A 27,336-nucleotide genomic window follows, 5' to 3' on the forward strand; every position below is an offset into this window, starting at 1 on the left:
GTTTTTTCCTCCTTACCTTTAAAAAATCATAACCCTTTCAATTTTCCACCTAAAAATCCATATTATGGCTTATTTTTTGCGTCGCCAATTCTACTTTGCAGTGACATTAGTCATTTTACCCAAAAATGCACGGCGAAACGGAAAAAAAAAATCATTGTGCGACAAAATCGAAAAAAAAAAACGCCATTTTGTAACTTTTGGGGTCTTCCGTTTCTACGCAGTGCATATTTCGGTAAAAATTACACCTTATTATTCTGTAGGTCAATACGGTTAAAATGATACTCTACTTATATAGGTTTGATTTTGTCGCACTTCTGGAAAAAATCATAACTACATGCAGGAAAATTTATATGTTTAAAAATGTCATCTTCTGACCCCTATAACTTTTTTATTTTTCCACGTACGGGGTGGTATGAGGACTCATTTTTTGCGCTGTGATCTGAAGTTTTTATTGGTATGATTTTTGTTTTGATCTGACTTTTTGATCACTTTTTATTCATTTTTTAATGATATAAAAAGTTACCAAAATACGCTTTTTTGGACTTTGGAATTTTTTTGCGCGTACGCCATTGACCGTACGGCTTAATGATATATTTTTATAGTTCGGACATTTACGCACGCGGCGATACCACATATGTTTATTTATTTTTTTTTTTACACGGTTTTATTTTTCTTATGGGAAAAGGGGGGTGATTCAAACTTTTATTAGGGAAGGGGTTAAATGACCTTTATTAACACTTTTTTTTTACTTTTTTTTTTGCAGTGTTATAGGTCCCATAGGGACCTATAACACTGCACACACTGATCTTTCATCCTGATCACAGGCGTGTATTAACTGGATCTCAGGCACGGAGCAGTCATTCGTCGATCGGACACCGAGGAGGCAGGTAAGAGCCCTGCCGGTGTCCGATCAGCTGTTCGGGACGCCGCGATTTCACCGCGGCGGTCCCGAACAGCCCGACTGAGCAGCCGGGATGCTTTCAGTTTCACTTTAGAAGCGGCGGTCAGCTTTGACCGCCGCTTCTAAAGGGTTAATAACGCACATCGCCGCGATCGGCGATGTGTGGTATTAGCCGCGGGTCCCGGCCGTTGATTAGCGCCGGGACCCACGCGATATGATGCGGGATCGCGGCGCGATCCCGCTTCATATCGCGGGAGCCGGCGCAGGACGTAAATATACGTCCTGCGTCGTTAAGGGGTTAAAAAAATCTTAATCCTTCCAGTACTTTTTAGGGGCCCGTATACTAAAGAAAAATACAAAAAAGAAATGCATTTCCTCTGATGTCATGACCACAGTGCTCTCTGCTGACCTCTGCTGTCCATTTTAGGAACTGTCCAGAGCAGCATATGTTTGCTATGGGGATTTTCTCCTACTCTGGACAGTTCCTAAAATGGACAGCAGAGGTCAACAAAGAGCACTGTGGTCATGACATCAGAGGAAATGCATTTCTTTTTTGGATTTCCCTTTAGTATACAGCCCCTAAAAAGTACTGGAAGGATAAGATTTTTTAATAGAAGTAATTTACAAATCTGTTTAACTTTCTGGCACCAGTTGATTTAAACAAAAAAAAAAAAAGTTTTCCACGGGAGTACCCCTTTAAAGGGGTTATCCAGGAATAGAACAGAGCTAATTTATTTAAAAACAGCTCCATGTCTGTCCCTGGGTTGTGTGTGGTATTACAACTTGGCTCCATTCACACCCAAACAGGAGAGACTGGGAGTGTTTAAAAAAAAAAAAAAAAAATTATTTTCTTTTTCTATTCCTGGATAACCCCTTTAAAGTACCAAGCTCCCCCCCCCCCCCCCCCCCAAAAAAAAAAAAAAAGTGCACACTCCTCCAAACTCTATGCAGGATATTAAACATCCTGTGCACCCCAAAATGTACATTACCCCAGTTTCAAGCTGTTCTACCCTGGCCCCTCTGCTTTTGTACCTTCACTCAAAATAAAACGTATAAATGTGAATAACCATTATCCATAGCATCATTATTTACAGAAGTTAGACAATTTATTCATGGGGTATATATTAATAATTGAATAAACTACTCCAAAACTTCACTAAATAAGCCCTGCAAAATAAAATGCAACCAATTTAAACTTGCCATGTCTTACGTATCCCAGAAAAAAAAAATAATTACACTGACTAACTTGAAAAATAATCATAAAAAATAATCACCTTTAGAATACAGCATAAAAGCTAAGCAAAACATGAACATTTTGTTCTGGGCAGTAAAGCCCTCCCCCCCGCCCCCCCCGGTAATAAAAGGGTTAAAGTGTAACTCCAATATTGGTACAAAGGCAGCATACCTTTTTTTTTTTTTTTATCTCGCACCAATTTCGTAGCCCAAGACTTAGGCTATGTTCCCACGGCAGAATTCCGCAGAATAATTCTGCCGAAATTATGTTCAATGGAATTCCACTGTCCCATTTACACAGTGGGATTTGCGCAGTAGAAATCCTGCATTCTGCAAAAATATAAGCCCAGTCTTATTTTGAGCAATTCTGTGGCAGAACTCCAATGAAGTCAATGGGGCATTGAATTTTGGCGATATTGTGTGCTTTGAGCGTACGGAAATTCTGCAAAACTGTAAAATACGCAGTTTGCTTTTCTCTGTGGATCCTGAGCAGAATAGCAGATGTTCCGCCATGTGAATATAGCCTAAAGGATACGTATTTGCAGTATGTCCCATAGACTTGCATAGGGCTTCTGGAAAAGCTGTGTCCTGATCTGTTTAGCCACAGGCAATTTCCAGGATATTTAAACAGATATCCTGCTGCCGGATCAACATCCGTGTTATGCTTTAAGCAATATGAACCTACAAATGTTTGTTTTGCAATAACAGAATAAATGCAGCTTTCTATGACTTCACATGATAAGGTTCTGTTCGTATCAGGTCACAACCTTATTTTAAAGGGGTACTCTGCCGGAAAACATTTCTTTCTAAATCAACTGGTGCCAGAAAGTTAAACAGATTTGTAAATTACTTCTATTTAAAAATCTTAACCCTTCCAGTACTTATCAGCTGCTGTATACTCCACAGGAAGTGCTTTTCTTCTTTTTTTAATTTACTTTCTGCCTGAAAGTGCTCTCTCTCTCTCTCTCTCTCTCTGTGTGTCCAAGTCAGGAATTGTCCCGAGCAGGAGAAAATCCCCATAGCAATCCTCTCTTGTCAGCAGAGAGCACTGTGGTCAGACAGAAAGGAAATTCAAAAAAAGAAAAAAAAAACTTCCTGTGGAGCATACAGCAGCTTATAAGCACTGGAAGGATTAAGATTTTGTAATAGAAGTAATTTACAAATTTGTCTAACTTTCTGGCACCAGTTGATTTAATAGAAAATGTTTTCCACTGGAGTCACCCCTTTAAAGTAGCTCTCAAAACCTAGCTCGGGACCTTGATCTTGGGATCGCAGGGGATCAAAGCAGTCAGGCCCCCAGCGATTATCCACTAATTACCTATACTGTGGAATACCCCTTTAATATGGATTTAAAGGGGTCATCCAGTCTCTTCAAACAGAAAGGAGACATTATGCATATAAATATTTGTTGCTATGCCAGTTTATAATATACAGTTCTGTACCTGGAGTAGGGTAGGCCGATAACTGTGGAAGTATCAAAGTGGTACTCCGCCCCTAGACATCTTATCCCTTACTCAAAGGATAGGAGATAAGATGTCTGATTGCGGGGGTCCCGCCGCTGGGGACCCCCGTAATCTCTGCTGCGGCAGCACCCCATACATACAGTGTACGAAGCGAACTTCGCCGTGCCGCATGACTGGCTATGCGGGGCGGAGGCTCGTGACGTCGCGGTCACGGCTGCTCGTCCACGCCCCCTCAATGCAAGTCTATGGGAGGGGGCGTGATGCCCCCTATCATAGACTTGCATTGAGGGTGTGTGTCTGTGACATCACGAGCGGGGTGCGGCCGTGATGTCACGAGCCTCCGACACTCCAGCACTGCACACTCCACGCTCTAAACGAACACCAGGTGCAGCAGGGAGATCCCCAGTGGCAGGACCCCCGCAATCAGACATCTTATCCCTCCTATCCTATTTCGATAAGGGATAAGATGTCTAGGGGCAGAGTACCCCTTTAACTGCTGGAACAAAAAAAATACAAACAATAGAAGCAAAGTGCTGAAACATTTTCTTTATTTGAATTCTGCATTACCCCCATATCATCATTAACAGCATAAAACAGCAGTACGATCTTAAAAGTCTAGCAAACAGGTTGCCAAAGCGATATCATAAATATATGCAAATATAGATGTTAAGGTAGATGTTAATTTGTTTTGGCCCTACCTTCTGCTTTCCTGGATGCATACATGTCAAACATACTGCTTATGTGCAGTCTGTGGTCCTCTGGCACAAATGAACCCAGCATTTCCAGATAAAACAAGTCGGTTTTTATAGCAAATAGAATTTTAAATAAAAATTGTTACAAAAAAATAAATGTTCATGCAGGCCTTATACAAAAAAGGAAGAAAAAAATATTCTTTACGGCAGTAGTCTTCAACCTGCGGACCTCCAGATGTTGCCAAACTACAACTCCCAGCATGCCCGGACAGCCAACGGCTGTCCGGGCATGCTGGGAGTTGTAGTTTTGCAACATCTGGAGGTCTGCTGGTTGAAGACCACTGCATTATGGTAATGCTTGAAGGTTGAACCAAGATGCAGACAAAAATGCATTCAACATTTACCACGGAATTAGGATAAGAGATGAAGGCTGAGATGATAATCAGAAACCTAGTACAACCGGGGGGGGGGGGGGGGGGGGGGATTAATGTACGGATTCTAACAGCGAAAAAGCTTTTATAGCCAGTTATTTTTCTAGTATGTTTTCTGACATATCAACTGGCTCCAGAAAATTAAACAGATTTGTAAATTTCTTCTGTTAAAAAAAATCTTAATCCTTTCAGTACTTACGAGCTTCCGAAGTTAAGGTTGTTCTTTTCTGTCCAAGTGCTCTCTGATGACACCTGTCTCGGGAACCGCCCAGTTTAGAAGCAAATCCCCATAGCAAACCTCTTCTAAACTGGGCAGTTCCCGAGACAGGTGTCATCAGAGAGCACTTAGACAGAAAAGAACAACCTTAACTTCAGAAGCTCATAAGTACTGAAAGGATTAAGATTTTTTTTAATAGAAATAATTTACAAATCTGTTTAATTTACTTTCTGGAGCCAGTTGATATATAAAATAAAGTTTTTATCCCGGATAACCCCTTTAAAGTCTCAAGCATCACAGGTGTGATTTGTGCAGTTTTGGTATGGAATGAAGTCATGCCCATTGGGCACAATATGGCCGCTGCAGTGGGCAATGATCTATGCTTCAGTAGACATGCCTCCAAGCGGCACACAACATCATAAAGTGATGGCATTGTTATAGTGTACATGGTTAAGACAGCATCATATGTCAGGTAAAGACCAGAAGAGGGAAAAATGAAAGTCATATTGCTTGGAATTACTATGAAGAAGGATCAAAGAGCGATAGGAGGTCCCGAGCGGCCCACATATGAATGCATTTTGGTGTGATCTTGACAGTTCAGCTTGGAAAGAGAGCACTTGAGGCATACAGCGCTTCTTCCTGAGGATTGGGAGGTTTCTAATGTTGCAAAGCAAATCTTGCCACCGTTCAAAAGTTCTAAACAGTGCGAAAAGGCCCTGGCGAAAAGGATTGGTAAGCCATACACCCTCGGCTGATGTCACACTCCACAGGTGACCATGTGACATTTTACACCTTTTTCATTCCTCGACCCATCAAGCAGGCAAACACAGTCATAACCATTTTGGGCTTCACCTCTACAAGGTCATCTGGCAAGGCGTATACTCTTGCTCCGATTTTTCTGGCCATTGATATTGCATATCTAGAGAAGAAGCAAAAGAATTGACGTTATTACTATTTATATAGCGCCCTTGGTTCCAGGGCACTTTACATATGATAAAGGTAACAGTACATAACAGTAACATAAGGACATTAGGGGAGATTTATCAAAACCTGACCAGAGGAAAAGTGGCTGAGTTGCCCATAACAACCAATCAGATCACTTCTTTCATTTCTCAGAGGCCTTTTCAAAAGTGAAAGAAGCGATCTGATTGGTTGCTATGGGCAACTTAACTTTTCCTCTGGTCAAGTTTTAATAAATCTCCCCCAATGAGCATTACGCAGATTGGGGGGGAGGGACCCTGCCCGCAAGTGCGGTGTCCATTTTAGGACAACGTCAGTCCTCAGCCGTACCTCCGTCCTCAGTCAGGCAAAACAGCGTCCTGCCTCCTAGCTCTGCCGTGTAGCAGAGCTGAGTCAGTGTCGGCTCTCTGCTATATGGGTTCTGCTGTACATGCTATTCAATGTCGACTCTGCTATGCGGCAGGAAGTTGCGTCTGAGGGAGAATCATCTGAGGCATGATGGCGTTTTGGATGAGGGACTTTCAGATGAGGGAGTTGTGCCTGAAGGATGAAAGGCGGGTCGCTGTTGTGCCTGATGGAGGACGGAGTTGCGGCTGACGACTGACTATGATTGGTCCGAGGGAGGAGATGGGATGCTGTTTTGCCTGACTGAGGACGGAGGCATGGCTGACTACTGACGATGTCCTAAAATGGACACCGTACACAAGGGCTTACAATCTGCAAGGAGAGGGGAAGGAAACAGTAGGTGAAGGGGACAGCAAGTCATCTGTGAGCTGGTGGTAAAGTAGCCAATTAATTGTGCAGTGACAGCAGGACTACTGAAGGGCGTAGGCTTGCTTGAATAGATGGGTCTTCATGTTGCTTTTGAAGGTCTTGATGGTGGTTAAGAGCTGGATGTGGCAAGGTAGTGAGTTTCAGTGTATAAAGGAAGCTCCGGAGAAGTCTTGGAGACGGTCATGTGAAATGTGGACCAGGAGGGAGCATAGTTAATAGACCCCCAATATGTCAAAGGGGTTCTTGCATATTGCTTTTAATTACTTGATATTCATCTTTAACCCCTTCCCGCAGAATGTCATATATAAACGCCGGGTTGTGCAGTGCGTTCGCGCATCCCGGCGTTTATAAATGACATGCAGTTAACCCGGCGATGCGCAGCATCGCACGGGTTAACTGGCAGAAGTCCCGCTGTTTCCAGCAGGGGACAACTTCTGCTTCACCCCCAGGACCATCAATTGATGGTCCTGGTCAGCGATCACTGTGATTGGTCCCTGTGGACCAATCACAGTGATCTGGGGTGAAAGTTCAGATCCCCCGCACTGCCCGCCCCTGGAAGTCGGGCAGAACGGGGGACGAAGGCTGCAGGGGCTCGCGGGGACCTGCGGCATTCAGGGGGAACACGTGGGGACCGGCGGACTTACCTGATCCAGCGGCGGGACCGAGGAGCAGCGCGGGACCGGCCACGTGGACGAGCAGCGACGGGTAAGTATGTGGTCCTCAGAGGCAGCAGTGAAGATCTTCACTGCTGCTTCTAGGAGTCTGAAAACTACAACTCCCAGCATGCCTAGACAGCCTTTGGCTGTCTGGGCATGCTGGGAGTTGTAGTTTTGCAACATCTGGAGGGCCTCAGTTTGGAGACCATTGTATAATGGTCTCCAATCTGTGCTCTTCCAGCTGTTGCAAAACTACAACTCCCAGCATGCACTGACTGTCCAGGCATGCTGGGAGTTTTAGTTAAGCAACATCTGGCCCTTCAGATGTTGCCGAACTACAACTCCCAGCATGCCCTTCAGCTGTCTGGGCATGCTGGGAGTTGTAGTTTTGCAACAGCTGGAGACACACTGGTTGGGAAACATTGTTTCTAACTCAGTGTTTCCTAACCTGTGTGCCTCCAGCTGTTGCAAAACTATAACTCCCAGCATGCACTAAAAGACCATGCATGCTGGGAGTTGTAGTTTTGCAACATCTGGAGGGCCCCAGTTTGGAGGCCATTGTATAATGGTCTCCAATCTGTGCTCTTCCAGCTGTTGCAAAACTACAACTCCCAGTATGCACTGACTGTCCAGGCATGCTGGGAGTTTTAGTTCAGCAACATCTGGCCCTTCAGATGTTGCCGTACTACAACTCCCAGCATGCCCTTCAGCTGTCTGGGCATGCTGGGAGTTGTAGTTTTGCAACAACTGGAGACACACTGGTTGGGAAACATTGTCTGTTTCTAACTCAGTGTTTCCTAACCTGTGTGCCTCCAGCTGTTCGAAAACTATGACTCCCAGCATGCACTAACAGACCATGCATGCTGGGAGTTGTGGTTTTGCAACAGCTGATGCAAGCCCCCCCCCCCCCCCCGCCCCGCCACCCCCGTGAATGTACAGGGTACATTCACATGGGCGAGGCTTTTACAGTGGGTTTCTCGCATCTTGAGATGCAGCAAATTTTGCGCTGGGAAACTTGCTGTAATCCCCCGCCCATGTGACTGTACCCTAAAAACACTACACTACACTAACACAAAATAAAATAAAAAGTTAAAAACACTACATATACACATACCCTTACACAGCCCCCCTCCCCCAATAAGAACGTCCGGTACACCACTGTTTCCAAAGCAGAGCCTCCAGCTGTTGAAAAACAACAACTCCCAGTATTGTCGGACAGCCGTTGACTGTCCAGGCATGCTGGGAGTTTTGCAACAGCTGGAGGCACCCTGTTTGGGAATCACTGGCGTAGAATACCCCTATGTCCACCCCTATGCAAATCCCTAATTTAGGCCTCAAATGCACATGGCGCTCTCACTTTGGAGCCCTGTCGTATTTCAGGGCAACAGTTTAGGGCGACATATGGGGTATCGCCGTACTCGGGAGAAATTGCGTTACAAGGTTTGGGGGGCTTTTTCTTCTTTAACCCTTCATGAAAAGGAAATGTTGGGGTCTACACCAGCATGTTAGTGTAAAATTTTTTTATTTTTTACACTAACATGCTGATGTTGCCCTATACTTTACATTTTCACAAGAGGTAAAAGGGAAAAAAGCCCCCCAAAATTTGTAACGCAATTTCTCCCGACTAAAGAGATACCCCATATGTGAGCGCAAAGTGCTCTGGGGGCGCACAACAAGGCCAAGAAGGGAGAGCGCACCATGAACACTTGAGGTGATTTGCACAGGGGTGGCTGATTGTTACAGCGGTTTTGACAAACGCAAAAAAAACAAAACCCCGCATGTGACCCCATTTCGGAAACGACACCCCTCACGGAATGTAATGAGGGGTGCAGTGAGAATTTACCCCCCACAGGTGTCTGACGGATCTTTGGAACAGTGGTCCATGAAAATGAAAACTTGTACAGCCCACTGTTCCAAAGATCTGTCAGACACCAGTGGGGGGCAAATGCTCACTGTACCCCTTGTTACGTTCCTCAAGGGGTCTAGTTTCCAAAATGGTATGCCATGTGTGTTTTTTTTTTGCTGTTCTGGCACCTTAGGGGCTTCCTAAATGCGACATGCCCCGGAGCAAAATTTGCTCTCAAAAAGCCAAATATGACTCCTTCTCTTCTGAGCATTGTAGTTCACCCATAGTGCACTTCAGGTCAACTTATGGGGTACCTCCATACTCAGAAGAGAAGGGGTTACAAATATTGGGGGGTATTTCCTGCTATTAACCCTTGGAAAAATGTGAAATTTGGGGGGAAACACACATTTTAGTGAAAAAAAAAAATTTTTTTTTTACATATGCAAAAGTCGTGAAACACCTGTGGGGTATTAAGGCTCACTTTATTCCTTGTTACGTACCTCAAGGGGTGTAGTTTCCAAAATGGTATGCCATGTGAGGGTTTTTTGCTGTTCTGGCACCATAAGGGCTTCCTAAATGCAACATGCCCCCAAAAACCATTTCAGAAAAACGTACTCTCCAAAATCCCCTTATCGCTCTTTCCCTTCTGAGCCCTCTACTGTGCCCGCCGAACACTTTACATAGACATATGAGGTATGTGCTTACTCGAGAGAAATTGGGCTACAAATATAAGTATACATTTTCTCCTTTTACCCCTTGTAAAAATTTAAAAATTGGGTCTACAAGAACATGCGAGTGTAAAAAATGAAGATTGTGAATTTTCTCCTTCACTTTGCTTCTATTCCTGTGAAACACCTAAAGGGTTAAAATGATGACTGAATGTCATTTTGAATACTTTGGGGGGTGCAGTTTTTATAATGGGGTCTTTTGTGGGGTATTTCTAATAAGACCCTTCAAATCCACTTCAAACCTGAACTGGTCCCTGAAAAATAGTGAGTTTGAAAATTTTGTGAAAAATTGGAAAATTGCTGCTGAACTTTGAAGCCCTCTGGTGTCTTCCAAAAGTAAAAACTCGTCACTTTTATGATGCAGACATAAAGTAGACATATTGTATATGTGAATAATTTTTTTTTTATTTGTAATATACATTTTCCTTACAAGCAGAGAGCTTCAAAGTTAGAAAAATGCAAAATTTTCAAATTTTTCATCAAATTTTAGGATTTTTCACAAGGAAAGGATGCAAGTTACCACAAAAATTTACCACCATGTTAAAGTAGAATATGTCACGAAAAAACACAAAAAACTAAAAGCATTCCAGAGTTATTAATGTTTAAAGTGACAGTGGTCAGATGTGCAAAAAACGCTCTGGTCCTTAAGGCCAAAATGGGCTTGGTCCTGAAGGGGTTAAACTTTCAGACAGAAATACCTAATTTTATTATTACAAATTTTTGTGATAATAAAAGACTAAGATGTCTGTAAAGGATAAGTATTCGATAACAAGGGGTCAGACTGCTGTGATCACCCTCACCGACATCTCCAGAACGGGGCCCCAGCTCTCAGAAAGAATAGGTGCTGTAGACTCTCTTCATTTATTTTTATAAAACCGCCAGAGAAGCCTGAGTGCTGATAGGGGCCCCAGCAGCTGGACCCCTCGTAATCAGATACTTATGCAGTTTCCGATTTTTTTCGCTATTTTTTTTTAATCTCCCATTAGATTTTTTTTTAAAGAAAAAAGTTAACATCTCTCTCCCCCTCCGTAAAAAAAAACAAAAATCATTACCAATGTCTAAGACTTACGTGGCATTTTCGTGTTTGTCTTCATCAGAAAGTATACCAGTCTTCACCAGGTCATAGTTAATACTGCCAGGTTGGATGGCATCGATAAGATCCACTACAGGAAGGCTAGTGCTGATCACTTTGTCCTGAAGAATGGAAATATAATGTGATAAGCGGCCGGACTTCACACAAGATACATACTTTAAAGATGTATTCTGGGTTCTAAAAACTGTCCTATTGTGCTGAGGCCACCGTGAACAAAAAAAATAAAAAATACTTACCTACCTTGTTCCTATGGAAGTACTCCTGAGAAGTCTTCCAGTTCCCGGCTGAATGTGCCAATTCCCAATTTTTAAGACTGACTTGTCTTGGTAGTGATGGCCTGCTAAGCCAATCAATGGCTGCAGCGGTGTCCCAGTGGTCAGTGACTGGCTAAGCAGACCATCGCTGCCAAGACAAGTCATCTTGGAAGATGTGGGCCGGAGAATTCAGTGGGGGACCAGAAGACTTTATAGGAGAAGCCCCAAAGGTGCGAGGAAGGTAAGTATGTGTATTATTATTTATTTTTTTATGGCGGCCCCAGCACAATAGAAGATCATTTTTAGAGCCCAAAATATCCCTATAAGGCAAGATTGCCATAATTCTGAGGCCAAGTATCCTTCCAGGTAAAGGATGCCAAAGGCACATCTTGGAGTAAAGATATAATGGTCTTTTTAAGCCTCAATCTGTGGAATTGTTTCCTAAATCTGTGACCCCTGGTAGAACATTTACCCAATCACACCTGCTAACCCCTGCTTACAGGATGCCTCTATTAGACCCCCTAGTTAGTCAAATATACCCAAGAAGAAATGTGATTAAGGGTGACCTAAAAGCAATAACACACAGTATAAATAATAGGGCATTACCTTAAAGCTCTGAATGGAGGAGGACTTGCCAGCAGCTGCCAAAGTACTGTTCACCCACTTGACTATAGTGTCGTCATTGACTTTCTCTCCATCTCCAAGGTCCTCCAGGACATTGATAGTATACCTGGTGAAACATCATGAAAATTACAAATCTTTCAATCAAAATTGTATATAGAATTAAATTATAATATATATATATATATATATATATATATATATATATATATATATATATATATATATATACTGTATCAAGAGCAACAAAGAACTTCCAAGAGGAATCTCCTACAAAGGCGCAAACATTAGTTAGACCATCAATCCATTAGAGGTTTTGAATGAAAATTAGGGACGCATGGAAATTTTTGGCGGACACAAATTGTTGTATTTGTTCTTGGGCCAAAAGAGAAATTGGTGCTGAAAGTATTATGGGTGTGGCTAACAAATGGCTGTGGCTCACTGGCCCCTGACAGAAATAGGAGGCGAAGTGCGGGTGGAGGTAAGGGAGGCCCGTGGAGGAAAGATGGGGCAGGCGGCTGGGCTACTGTCAGCCTGCACCTGGAGCTGCTTCCGCGGTCATCAGGTGAGTGATGTCACCAGAGCTCAGAGCAGTGTCAGTGCTGTCCGTAGCTGGAGCAGAATAATAAATCTCAGCATAGTACCCCTAGACATCTTATCCCCTATCTATCTAAAGGATAGGGGATAAGATGTCTGATCGCAGGGGTCCCGAAGATTACAGGGTATAACATTTCAAAGAACCCCAGTGATCAGCTATAATCTGTAGGAGGATCTGACAGAAAAGTGTCCAACATCGCTGAAGCGCCACCATAGGAGAAATTAAACATTACAAATTTCTCATTGAAACCAGTCTCTCACAATAGAGCAATGCTTCCCAAACAGTGTGCCTCCAGCCTTCGGCTGTCCAGGCATGCTGGGAGCTGTACTTTTGAAACAGCTGGAGGCACACTGGTTGGGAAGCACTGCACTTAAGCCAGTCCATTTGAGGGAAAGGCTAACACTCACCTTCTCATGACCTGCCAGACTAGTGCAAGGGTCAGCGTTGAGTTGCCGTCGTTCAGGTCCTTTCCACCAATGCCCACCAGGGAGAACTTGGCACTGTTTTTTCCCAAGTCAACCGCATAGTTACTGTTCTCGAGCTACAAGAACCAAGAAAACACGTTACATAAAGATCAGAGGTATCGGCGGCTGTCTCCTCAAAAAAATATCCTATATCTAGCTTTGACTTACTTTTTTCATGTTTGCTCCAAGTTTAGGATATGGAGGTTTGTTGACTTTGCTCCAGTCAACTGGAACTTTAATCTTCTCATAAAGTTGTAGAATTACTAGGGAATCTTGTAGGTCACTGCAAAAAAAAAAAAAAAATAATAATTTTATATAATATATATATTATATATTATATATGTATACATATATATACATATATATATACACACACACATATACATACATACATATATTAGTCATGACCGTAAATGTTGGCACCCCTGACATTTTTCAAGAAAATGAAATATTTCTCACAGAAAAGGATTGCAGTAACACATCTTTTGCTATACACATGTTTATTCCCTTTGTGTGTATTGGAACTAAACCAAAAAAGGGAGGAAAAAAAGCAAATTGGACATAATGTCGCACCAAACTCCCAAAATGGGCTGCACAAAATTATTGTTACTCTTTCAAAATTGTGGAAAAATAAGATTGTTTCAAGCATGTGATGCTCCTTTAAACTCACCTGGGCCAAGTAACGGGTGTGGGCAATATAAAAATCACACCTGAAAGCGGATAGCAAGGAGAGAAGTTCACTTAGTCTTTGCATTGTGTGTCTGTGTGTGCCACACTAAGAATGGACAACAGAAAGAGGAGAAGATAACTGTCTGAGGACTTGAGAACAAAAATTGTGAAAAAATATCAACAATCTCAAGGTTACAAGTCCATCTCCAGAGATCTAGATTTACCTTTGTCCACAGTGCGCAAAATTATCAAGAAGTTTGCAACCCATGGCACTGTAGCTAATCTCCCTGGGCGTGGACAGAAGAGAAAAATTGATGAAAGGTGTAAATGCAGGATTGTCCGAATGGTGGATAAGCAGCCCCAAACAAGTTCCAAAGATATTCAAGCTGTCCTGCAGGCTCAGGGAGCATCAGTGTCAGTGTGAACTATCCGTTTACATTTAAATGAAATGAAACACTATGGCAGGAGACCCAGGAGGACCCCACTGCTGACACAGACATAAAAAAGCAAGACTACATTTTGCCAAAATGAACTTGAGTAAGCCAAAATCCTTCTGGGAAAACGTCTTGTGGACAGATGAGACCAAGATAGAGCTTTTTGGTAAAGCACATCATTCTACTGTTTACAGAAAACGGATTGAGGCCTACAAAGAAAAGGACACAGTACCTACAGTGAAATATGGTGGAGGTTCAATGATGTTTTGGGGTTGTTTTGCTGCCTCTGGCACTGGGTGCCTTGAATGTGTGCAAGGGATCATGAAATCTGAGGATTACCAATGGATTTTGGGTCACATTCTACAGTCCAGTGTCAGAAAGCTGGGTTTGCGTCCGAGATCTTGGGTCTTCCAGCAGGACAATGACCCCAAACATACGTCAAAAAGCCCCCAGAAATGGATGCAACAAAGCGCTGGAGAGTTCTGAAGTGGCAGCAATGAGTCCAGATCTAAATCCCATTGAACACCTGTGGAGAGATCTTAAAATTGCTGTTGGGAAAAGGCGCCTTCCAATAAGAGAGACCTGGAGCAGTATGCAAAGGGAGAGCGATACAACATTCCGGCTGAGAGGTGTAAGAAGCTTATTGATGGTTATAGGAAGCGACTGATTTCAGTTATTTTTTCCAAAGGGTGTGCAACCAAATAAGTTAAGGGTGCCAATAATTTTGTCCAGACCATTTTTGGAGTTTGGTGTGACATTATGTCCAATTTGCTTTTTTTCCCTCCCTTTTTTGTTTTAGTTCCAATACACACAGAGAATAAACGTGTATAGCAAAACGTGTTACTGCATTCCTTTTTTGGGAGAAATACTTAATTTTCTTGAAAAATTTCAGGGGTGCCAAAAATTACGGCCATGACTGTATATATTAGGGATCGACCGATATCGTTTTTTAGGGCCGATACCGATAATCGGTGGAGTTTAGGGCCGATAGGCGATAAGTTATACTGATATTCCGGTATAAGTTATCGGCTATTTATCCCCCCTCGACACCGCTGCAGAGCATTGATTTAAAGCGGGCGCAAGGTAATTGCCGATACCGATAATGCCCAAAATCGTGATTATCGGTCGATAATATCGGCCATATCGATAATCTGTCGATCCCTAGTATATATATATATCATACAAGGTTCATTTAATTGTAGGAGAATATGCCAGTTCTATCGACATACCTGTTTAAGGCCCTATACACAGAGAAAAGTTGTCTGAAGATGACAATTTTTGCAGGACTGGCTAATGGTCTTAGTGCCGTGTTTCCCAACCAATGTGCGTCCAGCTGTTGCAAAACTACAACTCCAGTGGGAGTGCTGGAAGTTGTCATTTTGCAACAGCTGGAGACACACGCTTCTTCTGGCCAAGGTGCACCTTGGCAGGAAGAAGCGTCCACAGGTGACGTGAAACTAGTTGGTGTGCCCCGTGTCTGAGAGCTTACCGGCTCTCGCTCCCCGCTATGGAACTGTGTCTTCATCTACTTCACTGCTATGTTTAAGAAATTAAAGTTTCTGAGATGCTGAAGAAATATTCGGGTGAGTGCGACTTCATTCATTTTCCTTTTTCGTCATTAACTCTCCATTATGTCGCTCCTCTGTTATTCCTCTTGGAAGTATATGAATAAAGACACAATGGTGCGTTACTATTCCCCTTGTCAATGGGTAGTGTCGCTACACAGTTGTCAGAGATAGGACTATGCCAGATTGTGTAGGGACTCTCCCCTTTGATACAAAACAGGAACATCTAGTAGTCACTGTATTAATTCAATACTAAAAATAAAAAGGGGAATGGCACACTGCAAGGTCCTAAGAAAAGATGCTCTAGAGCTGTTCATCATGGGGAAAACAAGTATTTACTAAAGCCACTATACTACATATATAAACCTCTGTTGTACCACAGACATCAATCGGTGAAAGACCCCATAAGAAAAGGTTATTACTTCTATAAATACTTATTTTATTGTCTAAGTAAAAACATTATTCTGAATATCCTGTGGAGGTCTTTATACTCAAACGTAGAATTAATGCGGTGGTTCTACATAAACCACTATAGACTCAGAAATAACATCCAGCATGAAAATGACAAAAAAGGAGAGAAGTCCTCCGGATGTGCCTAAAATATAACTTTTACTTCAAATATTAATTCTGATAGGTGTATGGTATTAATGTTGCCAGTGGCAAAATAAAGAGATGATCTCTTTATTTTGCCACCGGCAACATTAATACCATACACCTATCAGAATATTTTAATATTTGAAGTAAAAGTTATATTTTAGGGAAACCAGGAGGACTTCTCTCCTTTTTTGTCATCCTGTGGAGGTCTTCAAAGCAGTGTCAGCTATAGATACATTTTGATACAATATTTGGGGCTGTTTCAGTGGGTTTCTCCCAGGCGACTATTTCCTGGCCCAGCAGCCGTCTCCATCTACAATACCCCAGAGTTTGGGTGATATACATTTATTCTTCGCTTTAAATCCACCCATTGAAGTTCCAGGGCAAGTGGTAAATTTTCCCCCAGGGATTAAGTCTTGGAAAAAAAGCGAGGGAACTCATCCAAGTTTTTAACTCAAAGGCTGGTCCTGCAGGGCTCCTTCTAATAGGAACGGTAACCCTGCTGTGAAAAAAGTGCAGGAACTCAGTTCCCATGTGTTCCTGCAGGAATTGAGCCCTGGATTCACCCCTATACCCTACAGTATTACACAAGACGTGGTCCTCCTGTCCGACTTCCCCAGCCTGGCATCGTGCAAACAGAGCTTGTATGAGAGCATAAGGAGTGCCTATGGTTCTGTACACCAGTGGAACCGTCTACTGCAGTGGTTCTTAACCTGAGTTCGATCGAACCCCAGGGGTTCGGCGAGTCAGTCCCGGGGGTTGGGCGGGGGAGCTCGCAACAGGACAGGCAAATCAAGCAATTGCTTGGGTCCCCGAGCTGGCCCGGGGCCCCGAGCAGAGCCGGTGTTTGCCCGTCCTCTAGCGACGGGGCAATTCCCCCCATCACTATTAACTCCCTGCGGCCCTGCATTAGGTTTAAAAACTCAGGGCCGCAGGGACATAGCGCACGCCGGGAAGTCACTGACGTCCTGTGCGTGCGCCCATGGAAACGAAGGCGCCGAGGACTGGAGGATCGAGAAGGAGGAAGACGCCCACTGGCCAGCTTGGTAAGTGACCAGCGGCACGTCATCCTCTGTGCTCCGAACACCGGTCCCGAGACCTACTGCTATAGCCGGAGCGGTGGTCGGAGCACTGAAGTGGGCAGTACACAGGCATACAGCCTCTGTGGGGGAACACCGCCTACATCAGTGGTCTTCAACACTGCCGTTGGCTGTCCGGGCATGCTGGGAATTGTAGTTTTGCAACATCTGGAGGTCCGCAGGTTGAAGACCACTGGCCTACATAATGTGGGGGGGAGACACTGCCTGCCTAATGTGGAAGGGGGGAGACACTGCCTGCCTAATGTGGGGGGGGGGGGGAGAGACACTGCCTGAATAATGTGGGGGGGGGGGGGGGGAGAGACACTGCCTGCCTAATGTGGGGGGGGGGGGGGGAGAGACACTGCCTGCCTAATGTGGGGGGGGGGGGGGAGAGACACTGCCTGCCTAATGTGGGGGGGGGGGGGGGGAGAGACACTGCCTGCCTAATGTGTGGGGGGGGGGACGCTGTCTGCCTAATGTGGGGGGGGGGGACCCTGCCTGCCTAATGTGGGGGGGGGGGGACCCTGCCTGCCTAATGTGGGGGGGGGGGGGGGACCCTGCCTGCCTAATGTGGGGGGGGGGACCCTGCCTGCCTAATGTGGGGGGGGGGGGAGACACTGCCTGCCTAATGTGGGGGGGGGGGGAGACACTGCCTGCCTAATGTGGGGGGGGGGAGACACTGCCTGCCTAATGTGGGAGGAGACACTGCCTGCCTAATGTGGGGGGAGACACTGCCTGCCTAATGTGGGGGGGGGGGACACTGCCTGCCTAATGTGGGGGGGGAGACACTGCCTGCCTAATGTGGGGGGAGACACTGCCTGCCTAATGTGGGGGGAGACACTGCCTGCCTAATGTGGGGGAACACTGCCTGCCTAATGTGGGGGGGAGACACTGCCTGCCTAATGTGGGGGGGAGACACTGCCTGCCTAATGTGGGGGGGAGACACTGCCTGCCTAATGTGGGGGGGAGACACTGCCTGCCTAATGTGGGGGGGAGACACTGCCTGCCTAATGTGGGGGGGAGACACTGCCTGCCTAATGTGGGGGGGAGACACTGCCTGCCTAATGTGGGGGGGAGACACTGCCTGCCTAATGTGGGGGGAGACACTGCCTGCCTAATGTGTGGGGGAGACACTGCCTGCCTAATGTGGGGGAACACTGCTTGCCTAATGTGGGGGGACACTGACATTGTTGTGAAAATGACATGAGAGTGGCACTTGCCAAGGTAAAGCATTTCTGAACTGGTCTCTGAAAGACAACAGCAGAAGTCACTGATTTGCAGTAAATATTCATTATGTTTTTGTGTGAAAATCATGTTTTCATGGTTTTGTTCTTTGTTCTTAATGGTTTTGATCATTTTGGGCACCTAGGTATAAATATATACTTAAATATATACCTCCTATGTTTTGAAATTGAAAAAAATTTATTTTATTTTTCCAATTAAGAGGGGTTCGGTGAATGCGCATATGAAACTGGTGGGGTTCAGCACCTCCAACAAGGTTAAGAACCACTGGTCTACTGTCTACTGGCGTCTAGTGTGCCATCTACTGGCGCTTTAGTTCAGCCCCATATGCGCAACTGGAAAAAATGCTTCCGTAATACAGCATGTGATAGAGTATGCCTTACCTTACACTATCTTTATTGGTGGCTACTAGGGATCGACCGATATCGATTTTTTTTAGGGCCGATACCGATAACCTGCGACCTTTCAGGCCAATAGCCGATAACTTATACCGATATTCCGGTATAAGTTATCGGCTATTTCCTCTCTCTTGCGCCCCCCCCCCCCGGCCCCACAGAACAATGATTTAAGGCGGGCGCTTTAAGTCAAAGAAACTGCTGTCACTGTGCGCACTGACGGTGATGTTGCGCTGTGGACGTCACTTGCCATTGCGCTGCGCAGCACGCAGGACGTCGCAGGAGCCAGAAGTAGCGCGGACCCTGGGAACAGGCAATTATAAAACCGGGATGGGAAAGGCAATAGGGCAGCGGTGGTTGTCTCTGTCCGGGAAGGCGGGGCGGTGCATTATCGGCAAGGTAATTGCCGATACCGATAATGTTCAAAATCGTGAATATCGGCCGATAATATCGGCCAAAGCGATAATCGGTCGATCCCTAGTAACTACTGATTTCCATTTTCCTACACTGAAACATTGCATTTTAGGAACACTAGGATGTTAGCTGAGCTGGCAATTGCTGGAGTAACTGGTAAAATATCAGGTTATATACACTGCCGAGCTCACACATCTGTATACCAAGCATGGCTTACATTGTTATAGCTTACAAGGTTGAAGAAAAGACAAGAGTCCATCAGGTTCAACCTACAACCCAGGGTATTCTGAAAAGTGTGCCTCCAGCTGTTGCAACACTACAACTCGCAGCATGACCGGACAGCCTTCGGCTGTCCGGGCATGCTGGGAGTTGTAGTTTTGCAACAGCTGGAGACACACTGTTCGGAAAAACACTGCTACAACCCTACTATGTTGATCCAGAGGAAGGCAAATCCCGCTATGTGGCTGTTGCCAATTGCCCCATAACAGAGAAAAAATTGCTCCTCTACTACAGAATAAATCCCTGGATTAAAGGAGTTCTCCAACTGAAATCTTTTATCCCCCGCTGTGCCCGGGCTGTAAAACTATACATAATAAACTTTCACTTACCTGCCTAAGCCGCCCGTGCTCCGGTCCCTGTCAGCTTCCTCTTCCTGCAGGTTGGTGACTTCACTCTGCGCTCAGCCTATCAGCGGCCGTGACGGGACATTGCTGCGGCCGCTGATAGGCTGAGCGCAGAGTGAAGTCACCGACCCGCAGGAAGTGGAAGAGACTGGGACGGCGATATCGGAACAACGGGGGATCGTAGGCAGGTAAGTGAAAGTTTATTAATAACCCGAGCACAGCGGGGGTTAACGGTTTTAGCTTAGAGAACTCCTTTAATGTTCTATCCACACAAATCCAGTATCCATAACCTGTAATAGTATATAGACTAGGCTGGTATAGGATGATGAAATTTACGCATCGCTTTTTGCATGCTGGATACCAACTTTCATGCTGGAGAATGGTTAAGAATAAAGGGATATGAGCATTTCTAGCAACAGAATATTTGCAGGCGACACCAGATACATACCTGTACATGTGGTTAACATGGGGATTCACACCGAGCGAGTTCATCCAGTTACGGAATGTCCTTTCTTCTCTGGTTTCTCCTGAAAAAAAAAAAAAAGGGATTAAATAAAAGAATGTTTTCGTTTTTTGTTATTTATTTTTTTACCATTCAGAGATTACGTAGCTTTGACAATACAAGTATTACCACTACCAATGTTCATGTTAAAAATAAAACAATTCAGTTCATTTCAAATTGAATTGCTATTAATTGCGGTTTATTTTTTAGTTTAGATATTTTGCGAATATTTTTATTTCTACAGCTTGTAAGCTATGGGAAAACAAAGTCTGTGGGTTTTAGAACAGATTAAAACAAGGAGTATGCAGTACCTACAAATTTCCAATAGATGGCGCTAAAAGGCAAGTTTGTTTTAGTCACCAACTCAGCCCTTTACATTTTCAGTTTCTTTTCAGCACCAATGAGCTAACTGGCAACTTGGGGAGTTTTAAAGGACAAAAAGGGTACTATATTTGGGGTTTATATTTTAACATTAATAAGTTTTCCGAGACATTGATGGGTCAACCTACGAACCGTGTGAAATCTGCCACAAATACACAACTGACATGGTGTGGATTATAAATACAAAGGTACATTTTAAGTCTGGACTGGAAAAAGTATGCATCGTGTAGATGAGATCTGTGGATTTCCAATGCCAATTGCCCATGCAGAAAATCTGCAGCAAATCCTTCTAGTGTGCATTTACCCTAAATCTGCAGTTTGTCATGAAGACCTACCCCGGCAATCAGCTACCTATCTCCTATACTGTGGATAAGGGATAAGTTTATGAAGGCTACAGTTCTCCTTTAACATTCATACCAGGTATAACATAATCTCTAAAACTAGGACATTCCCCCCATATAAAGAGATTCCTAAATAATAATGCTGTACTATAATGTTAATACTGAAATAGCTTTTATAGTAACCTGCAGGACTGTGAAGAGTCCTCTGTGTAGTCAGGTCTATTGTAGTCTTTGGAAGACTACTTTTTCTGTATGTCAGTATTCTCCAACCAGGGTGCCTTCAGCTGTTGCAAAACTACAACTCCCAACATTTCCGGAGAGCAGTCAGCTGTCCGGGTATGCTGGGAGTGGTAGGTTTGCAACAGCTGGAGGTACCCTGGTTGAAGAATTATTATTTAGACATCTCTTTATATGGGGGGAATGTCCTAGTTTTAGGGATTATGTTATACCTGGTATGAATGTTAAAGGAGAACTGTAGCCGTCATAAAAGTATCCCCTATCCACAGTATAGGTGATAAGTAGCTGATTGCGGGGGTCCGACCACTGGGACATCCCTGTGATCTCCACAACGTGACACATTCCATTTATTTCCAAGGGAGTGCCGAAAAGACCCGAATACAGCATTCGGGCATCATTGGCCCTCCCATAGAAATGAACGGAGCGCATCCCAGCTACCGGTAGACAACACACGCTCCTCAAAGAGAAAGCCGGGGTCCCGTTCTGGACAGCATAGGGGGATCAACTGATTATCCCCTACCCCGTGGATATGGGATAAGTTAATTGTGGCTGGAGTTCTCCTTTAAGACCTTTTATTCTACTTATAACAAATAGCATCACTCACCTTCGAGGAGTGACCAGTCGATGTCCTGGTTCTCAGGCTTGGTAAGTGCTGGGTATTTATTGAACAAGTTTGCTACAAAGGCCAAGTTGAGTTTAGGATTTCCGCTCACAACGTCCGCAGAAGTAACAAACTGTCTGCAGCCCAGTCTATCCGCCTGCTGGAGCATGTGCTCTGCCCTCTTCAGATCGTCCTTCTCCTGTTGGAACAAGCAGAATTGTAGAAAAGCTCTCTGCATGATCAGAGATTAGGTATTGCTAAATCATTTGGCCTTATGGGTTTAAATCTAACCACCACTAAGGGAATATTTACACTGCGGGCGCCGCTGAAATCCATTGATGCTAGCACCGTGCGGACCTGAGCCCCCACCATTGATGCGCAATTCCGCCGAAAGAATGAACATGTTTATTCATATTATTTCAGTGTGTGAATTTCCGCAGTGTGAATGGATCAGATATAGAGCGATATAGGAGTAAACTCTGTCTCGGCTTGTCAGTCAGCACTCTAAGAGCTGTACTAATGGCAAATACAGTGGTCCCTCAACATACGATGGTAATCCGTTCCAAATGGACCGGCGTTTGTTGAAACCATCGTATGTTGAGGGATCCGTGCAATGTAAAGTATAGGACAGCGGTCTACAACCTGCGGACCTCCAGATGTTGCAAAACTACAACACCCAGGGGCATGCTGGGAATTGTAGTTTTGCAACAACTGGAGGTCCGCAGGTTGAAGACCACTGGTATTGGAGGTTATACTCACCTGTCCCCACCGCTCCGGACCGTGACCGCTCATCACCGCTGCCCTGGCTGTCGCCTTCCATCGCTGTCGCCGTGTCCCTGGGGTGTCCCCGACGCTCTGGCAAGGCCTCTGCTTCCCCGGCATCCTCGCTCTCAGTTGCCGCCATCACGTCGCTACGCACGCTGCTCCTATTGGATGACGGGACGGTGTGCGCAGCGACGTGATGACGACGATGGAGAGCGCCGACGATGCATGGGATCCCGAAGAGGACGCGCTGGAGCCCAGAGGAAAGGTAAGTGATCATCAGCGGACCACACTGGGCACCGTAAACGGCTATCCGGTGGCAGCTGAAGCAGTCTGCGCTGCCGGATAGCCATTTATGCGATAGCCCCGACATACAAAAGCATCGTATGTTGATGCTGCCTTCTGGCCTCTGAGAGGTCATCGTATGCTGAAATGATCGTATGTCGGGGCCATCGTAGGTCGGGGGGGGGGGGGGGGGGGTCACTGTACCCTGCTTTCAGAGGAACACAGTGGGTTGATCCCCCAAACAGTTACATAAAAACGGGATAAACCCTTTTTTGAAAAGAATGCTTCATTATGGATCTTAAGTAAATTAGAAGTATAAGGCGGAGATTTATCAAAACCTGTATAGAGGAAAAGAGGACCAGTTGCCCATAGCAACCAATCAGATTCATTCTTTCATTTTTAACAAGGCCTCTGAAAAAAGAAGCGATCTGATTGGTTGCTGTGGACAATTGGTCAACGTTTTCTCTGCACAGGTTTTTATAAATCTCCCCCCAAAGTGAGTTTAAAGAGTCACTGTCATTTGGAAAAACCTTTAACATGTTGACCAGACAGGTCAAGAGTTTAGATAGCATCAGGTCTCATTACTAAGACCCGTTGCAATCCAAAATTACAGCCAGGTGAAGTGCCAGGCTCACTCCCTGGTTGACACTTAAACTATAAACTCTAATGCTGGCGTATATCATTCCATAATTGGTTACCCCTACTATAAATATGTCCCTGTACCATTATTCAGCAGTGTCTCCCTACGCTCTATGCCAGTGTTTCCCAAACAGGAAGGCTCCCTGGGCATGGGCATGCTGGGAGTTGTAGTTGTTCAACAGCTGGAGGCTCAATATCATATATACCCTCATTGTAATCCCTCAGACCGCGAGCAGTGCCCTTACTCCTTGTTGAGATATTTAGAGGGTAATTTCTTAATATCTGAAAATTAGTCCTCAAAATTGCTAAGTGCTGCAGAATCTGTTGGCACCATATTAATAAATTATTATTATTAGAATGATTATTAAAAATAAATGAGTCGGATGGAGCGGCCGACCAGGAATATAAAGCCCTGCCACACACTTCACAGGGTTATAACTCAAAACTGAGACTCAATGTGATCTAAACTTTTGAGATATCTGGACAGCAGGTCAAAAGACAGTGACACTTGTGACATTACACATTTAAGCCTTCAATGGTCATTTCAATAACTTGGTAGCCCCTCTGTTGCCTGAGCTGTGCTTGGGCAGAACAGTATTGTCCTCTTCCAGATCAGGATCAGCAATAGGGGTATAAAAAAAATGACAATTCTTGCCCGTGTCCCCATTAGGACATAAAGATGGATTCCAAGTGTTATGGTCTATAATGCTTTATCAGTTAGGCCTGAGGCACTAAGAAGGAGCTGCTCCAGCTCTGGTGGTCTCAGCCTAGTCATGTCATTCTGCACACATTACCATTAGACATGTCCACTACACACACTGGAGTAGACTTACACTGAATCCAGACATGTTAATATCTATCTTCTCTTCACCTTCCTTCTGCCCTTTGGGTGCAATTTGGTTGAGCAGTTGGAAATAGGCTCTGGAGTCCTGCAGAGAAAAAAGACAAGAAATCTTTTAGAATTAAACAAAATTCACATTATGATCAGCAAAAGATAAGAAAATATAAGTACATCATATGATCTCATGAGTAAGATAAGAACAGCAGATCCCGAGTTCTAATATGTACCTGAACTGCTCCCCTTTTGAGAGAAGTAAAGAGAGCAGCCACGGGGGCATCCAATTCCCTGCAGATGTTCCCCCCAGCAGCTAAATACTAGCCCCATTTACAAAGATATATCACTGCTCTGTATATGTTGTTCACAACCATAATAAAAACTATAGGGGGCACTGGGCCTTACTGCACTTCTGTAAATATCCGATTTCATGTTTAGGTATTTAAGAAATCATTGTATCACATGCTAAGTTGGGGTGCATTCACATCACAATTCAGGTATATGGCAGGAAAATTAAAAAAAAAAAAACAGCTACTGCCGTATCCCCACCATACTCCACCGTATCAGTTTTTGTTGACAGACCAAAAACCGTAGTCTTCTGCAGTTTCTGTCTGGCAACAAAAACAGATATGATCCAAAAATGATCCGACCAGAGTCACCTGACTGACTGTCCGGCTCTTTTAAATGAATGGGGTGCGGTGGGGATCTACTGGCTGCTGTATCCCCCAAATCGTGATGTAAATGCAGCCTTATGGAGGTTTTCTCTCCTAGACATAATTGAGCAAGTCCAATGTGGTCAAATGCAGTGCAGTGGTTCCATTTATTGGCCCTGACTTACTAAAGCTCGAGTAGTATTTTTCTTTTTACTCTGTTTTTTTCCCCCTGATTTACTAATCTGTCGCCTCTCTGTTTTTTTTTTGCGTCGCACGGGTTTAAATCTGTCGCACAAAATTTATTCTGCCCTGACAGGCAGTATTGCCAAGATGATTACAGAAACATTCAATTAAAGATAGAAAGCAAGCACACAGAACAGATTAAGATATATGGGTCAAAAAGAATTAAAAAAGGTGTACAATATAACATGTTGAAAGGCTGCATTCACACAGCCGTCTGTCTCTGTAAATTCAGACTACATTAGTGCTTGTACTACTAACCCCATAATGGAACAGAGTCTGTTCGATATTGGAGGCAGTAGTACAAGGGCTGAGGGATTGATCGCACCAGGTCTGACTTCTGAGACCCGATGCGATTAGAAGTTATTAAGCAGGGAAGGGGGCGGCATGCTCCTACTCAGCGATGTACAGTGTACTTTTACTTTCATTTTTTAAATTCCCCACTGGGAGCCCTGAATGGCCAGTACTGAGGAGCCATTCAAGTCTCCCGGCGGGGTTTTCAAATAGAAGCGCTGCGGTGGGGAAAGATATATAGACTCGCTGGGGGGGTACTTCTATATATCTTTCAGTGCTATGAATGAAAAGTATTCTATTAGCAGGCCGGCCTGATGCGCTGCTGATAGAATACATGTCTTTCATAGCACTGTTATTTGAAAAAAGGAAAAAGACTGCACTCACCATCCAAACGATACTTCATTGACAGATGTCAAACATGCCAAGCTGGTGCGGGGGTGGAGGCAGGGAACGTAACCGGGACAGACTGTTTCACGCTCTCACAGCGCTTCTTCCAGCCAGTATACGAACATCGCACACACCATGACGGCATTAATCGGCGTCACGGTGGGCGGAGTCATATCACGTGTCCAAACAAAATGAGCATGTGATCAAAACAAACACAATGTGCTACTAAAATATATCAACAACGAAGATACACAGACTCTGGCTGGGAGCGTTCAGGTGAGCACAAGTATAATGCTCACTGCAAGTCTATGTAGAGTCAAACCCTGGATAAATATGTGTCAGATAAATAGAGCATCATAGAAAAGGTGCCAATTCAACGTGATTGTTCAGTCCCAGGATGCTGGTAGCTTCAAGTTTGATAATCCAAAATGCCTCTTTCCGCAGTAGGGCGGCATGTTTGTCACCTCCTCTCGGGAGGGATTTAACTCTTTCAATACCGGCAAATCTTAGTAATTTAGGATCGCCGGCGTGGACTTCCTTTAAGTGAGCAATTAGTCTAGGGGCTCCTACACCTGTCCGAATTGTTCTGACATGTTCTCATAGCACTGCGACGGCATGTGTACATAGCAGCACTGTGGGGACCAGATAACGCTATATGTCTGGCCTCCACAACCCTTCTATCATCATATGCCTCTGCAGTATTCTAACAGCAGCAAATCTGGCCGGGAAGCCGGCCGGCACGATGCGCTGCTGGAAGAATACTTTTCATTCATATGGCTGTGCAGGCACATGAATATAGAAGCGCTGTGGGGGACAGACATATGGATATATACAGATGCCGCCACAGCGCTATGAATGACAAGTATTCTTTCAGCAGCGCATCGGGCCGGCCGGCTATCTGGACAGATGCGCTGTTGTTAGAATACTTTTCCTTCATAGTGCTGCCAGGGGCTTATGATAGTGCTGCAGGGAGAAAATATTATATATATATATATATATATATATATATATATATATATATATATATATATACACACACACACACACATGCGCTGCGGGGGGGGGGAGGCATATGATTGCGCTGTGGGGGACAATACCTATATAAATGCGCTGTGGGGAGCAAGCTTATATAACACAGCAGGGGGCAAGATATATAGAAGCGCTGTGGGGGCCAGAAATATTCCCCCCAGCGATTCTATATATCTTTCCCACCGCAGCATTTCTATTTGAAAA

At 44.5% G+C, this 27,336-nt stretch overlaps 1 protein-coding gene across 1 annotated transcript in view; it reads right to left on the reverse strand.

Moving 5' to 3' along the window:
* Window positions 1-5,144: 5,144 nt before the first annotated feature.
* PLS3 (plastin 3) overlaps window positions 5,145-27,336 on the reverse strand; it is a gene marked incomplete at its 5' end in the record, with an annotated part of 55,264 nt that continues 33,072 nt past the window's right edge. Inside the window, 8 exon segments of the mRNA XM_056539071.1 lie at window positions 5,145-5,856; window positions 10,971-11,095; window positions 11,855-11,978; window positions 12,875-13,008; window positions 13,100-13,214; window positions 20,395-20,473; window positions 22,012-22,207; window positions 24,528-24,623. Of these exon segments, the coding sequence (XP_056395046.1) occupies window positions 5,724-5,856; window positions 10,971-11,095; window positions 11,855-11,978; window positions 12,875-13,008; window positions 13,100-13,214; window positions 20,395-20,473; window positions 22,012-22,207; window positions 24,528-24,623 (1,002 nt within the window). The 3' untranslated portion in view covers window positions 5,145-5,723.

Source organism: Hyla sarda, chromosome 9, assembly GCF_029499605.1.
Source record: "Hyla sarda isolate aHylSar1 chromosome 9, aHylSar1.hap1, whole genome shotgun sequence".
Classification (NCBI taxonomy): Eukaryota; Metazoa; Chordata; class Amphibia; order Anura; family Hylidae; genus Hyla; species Hyla sarda.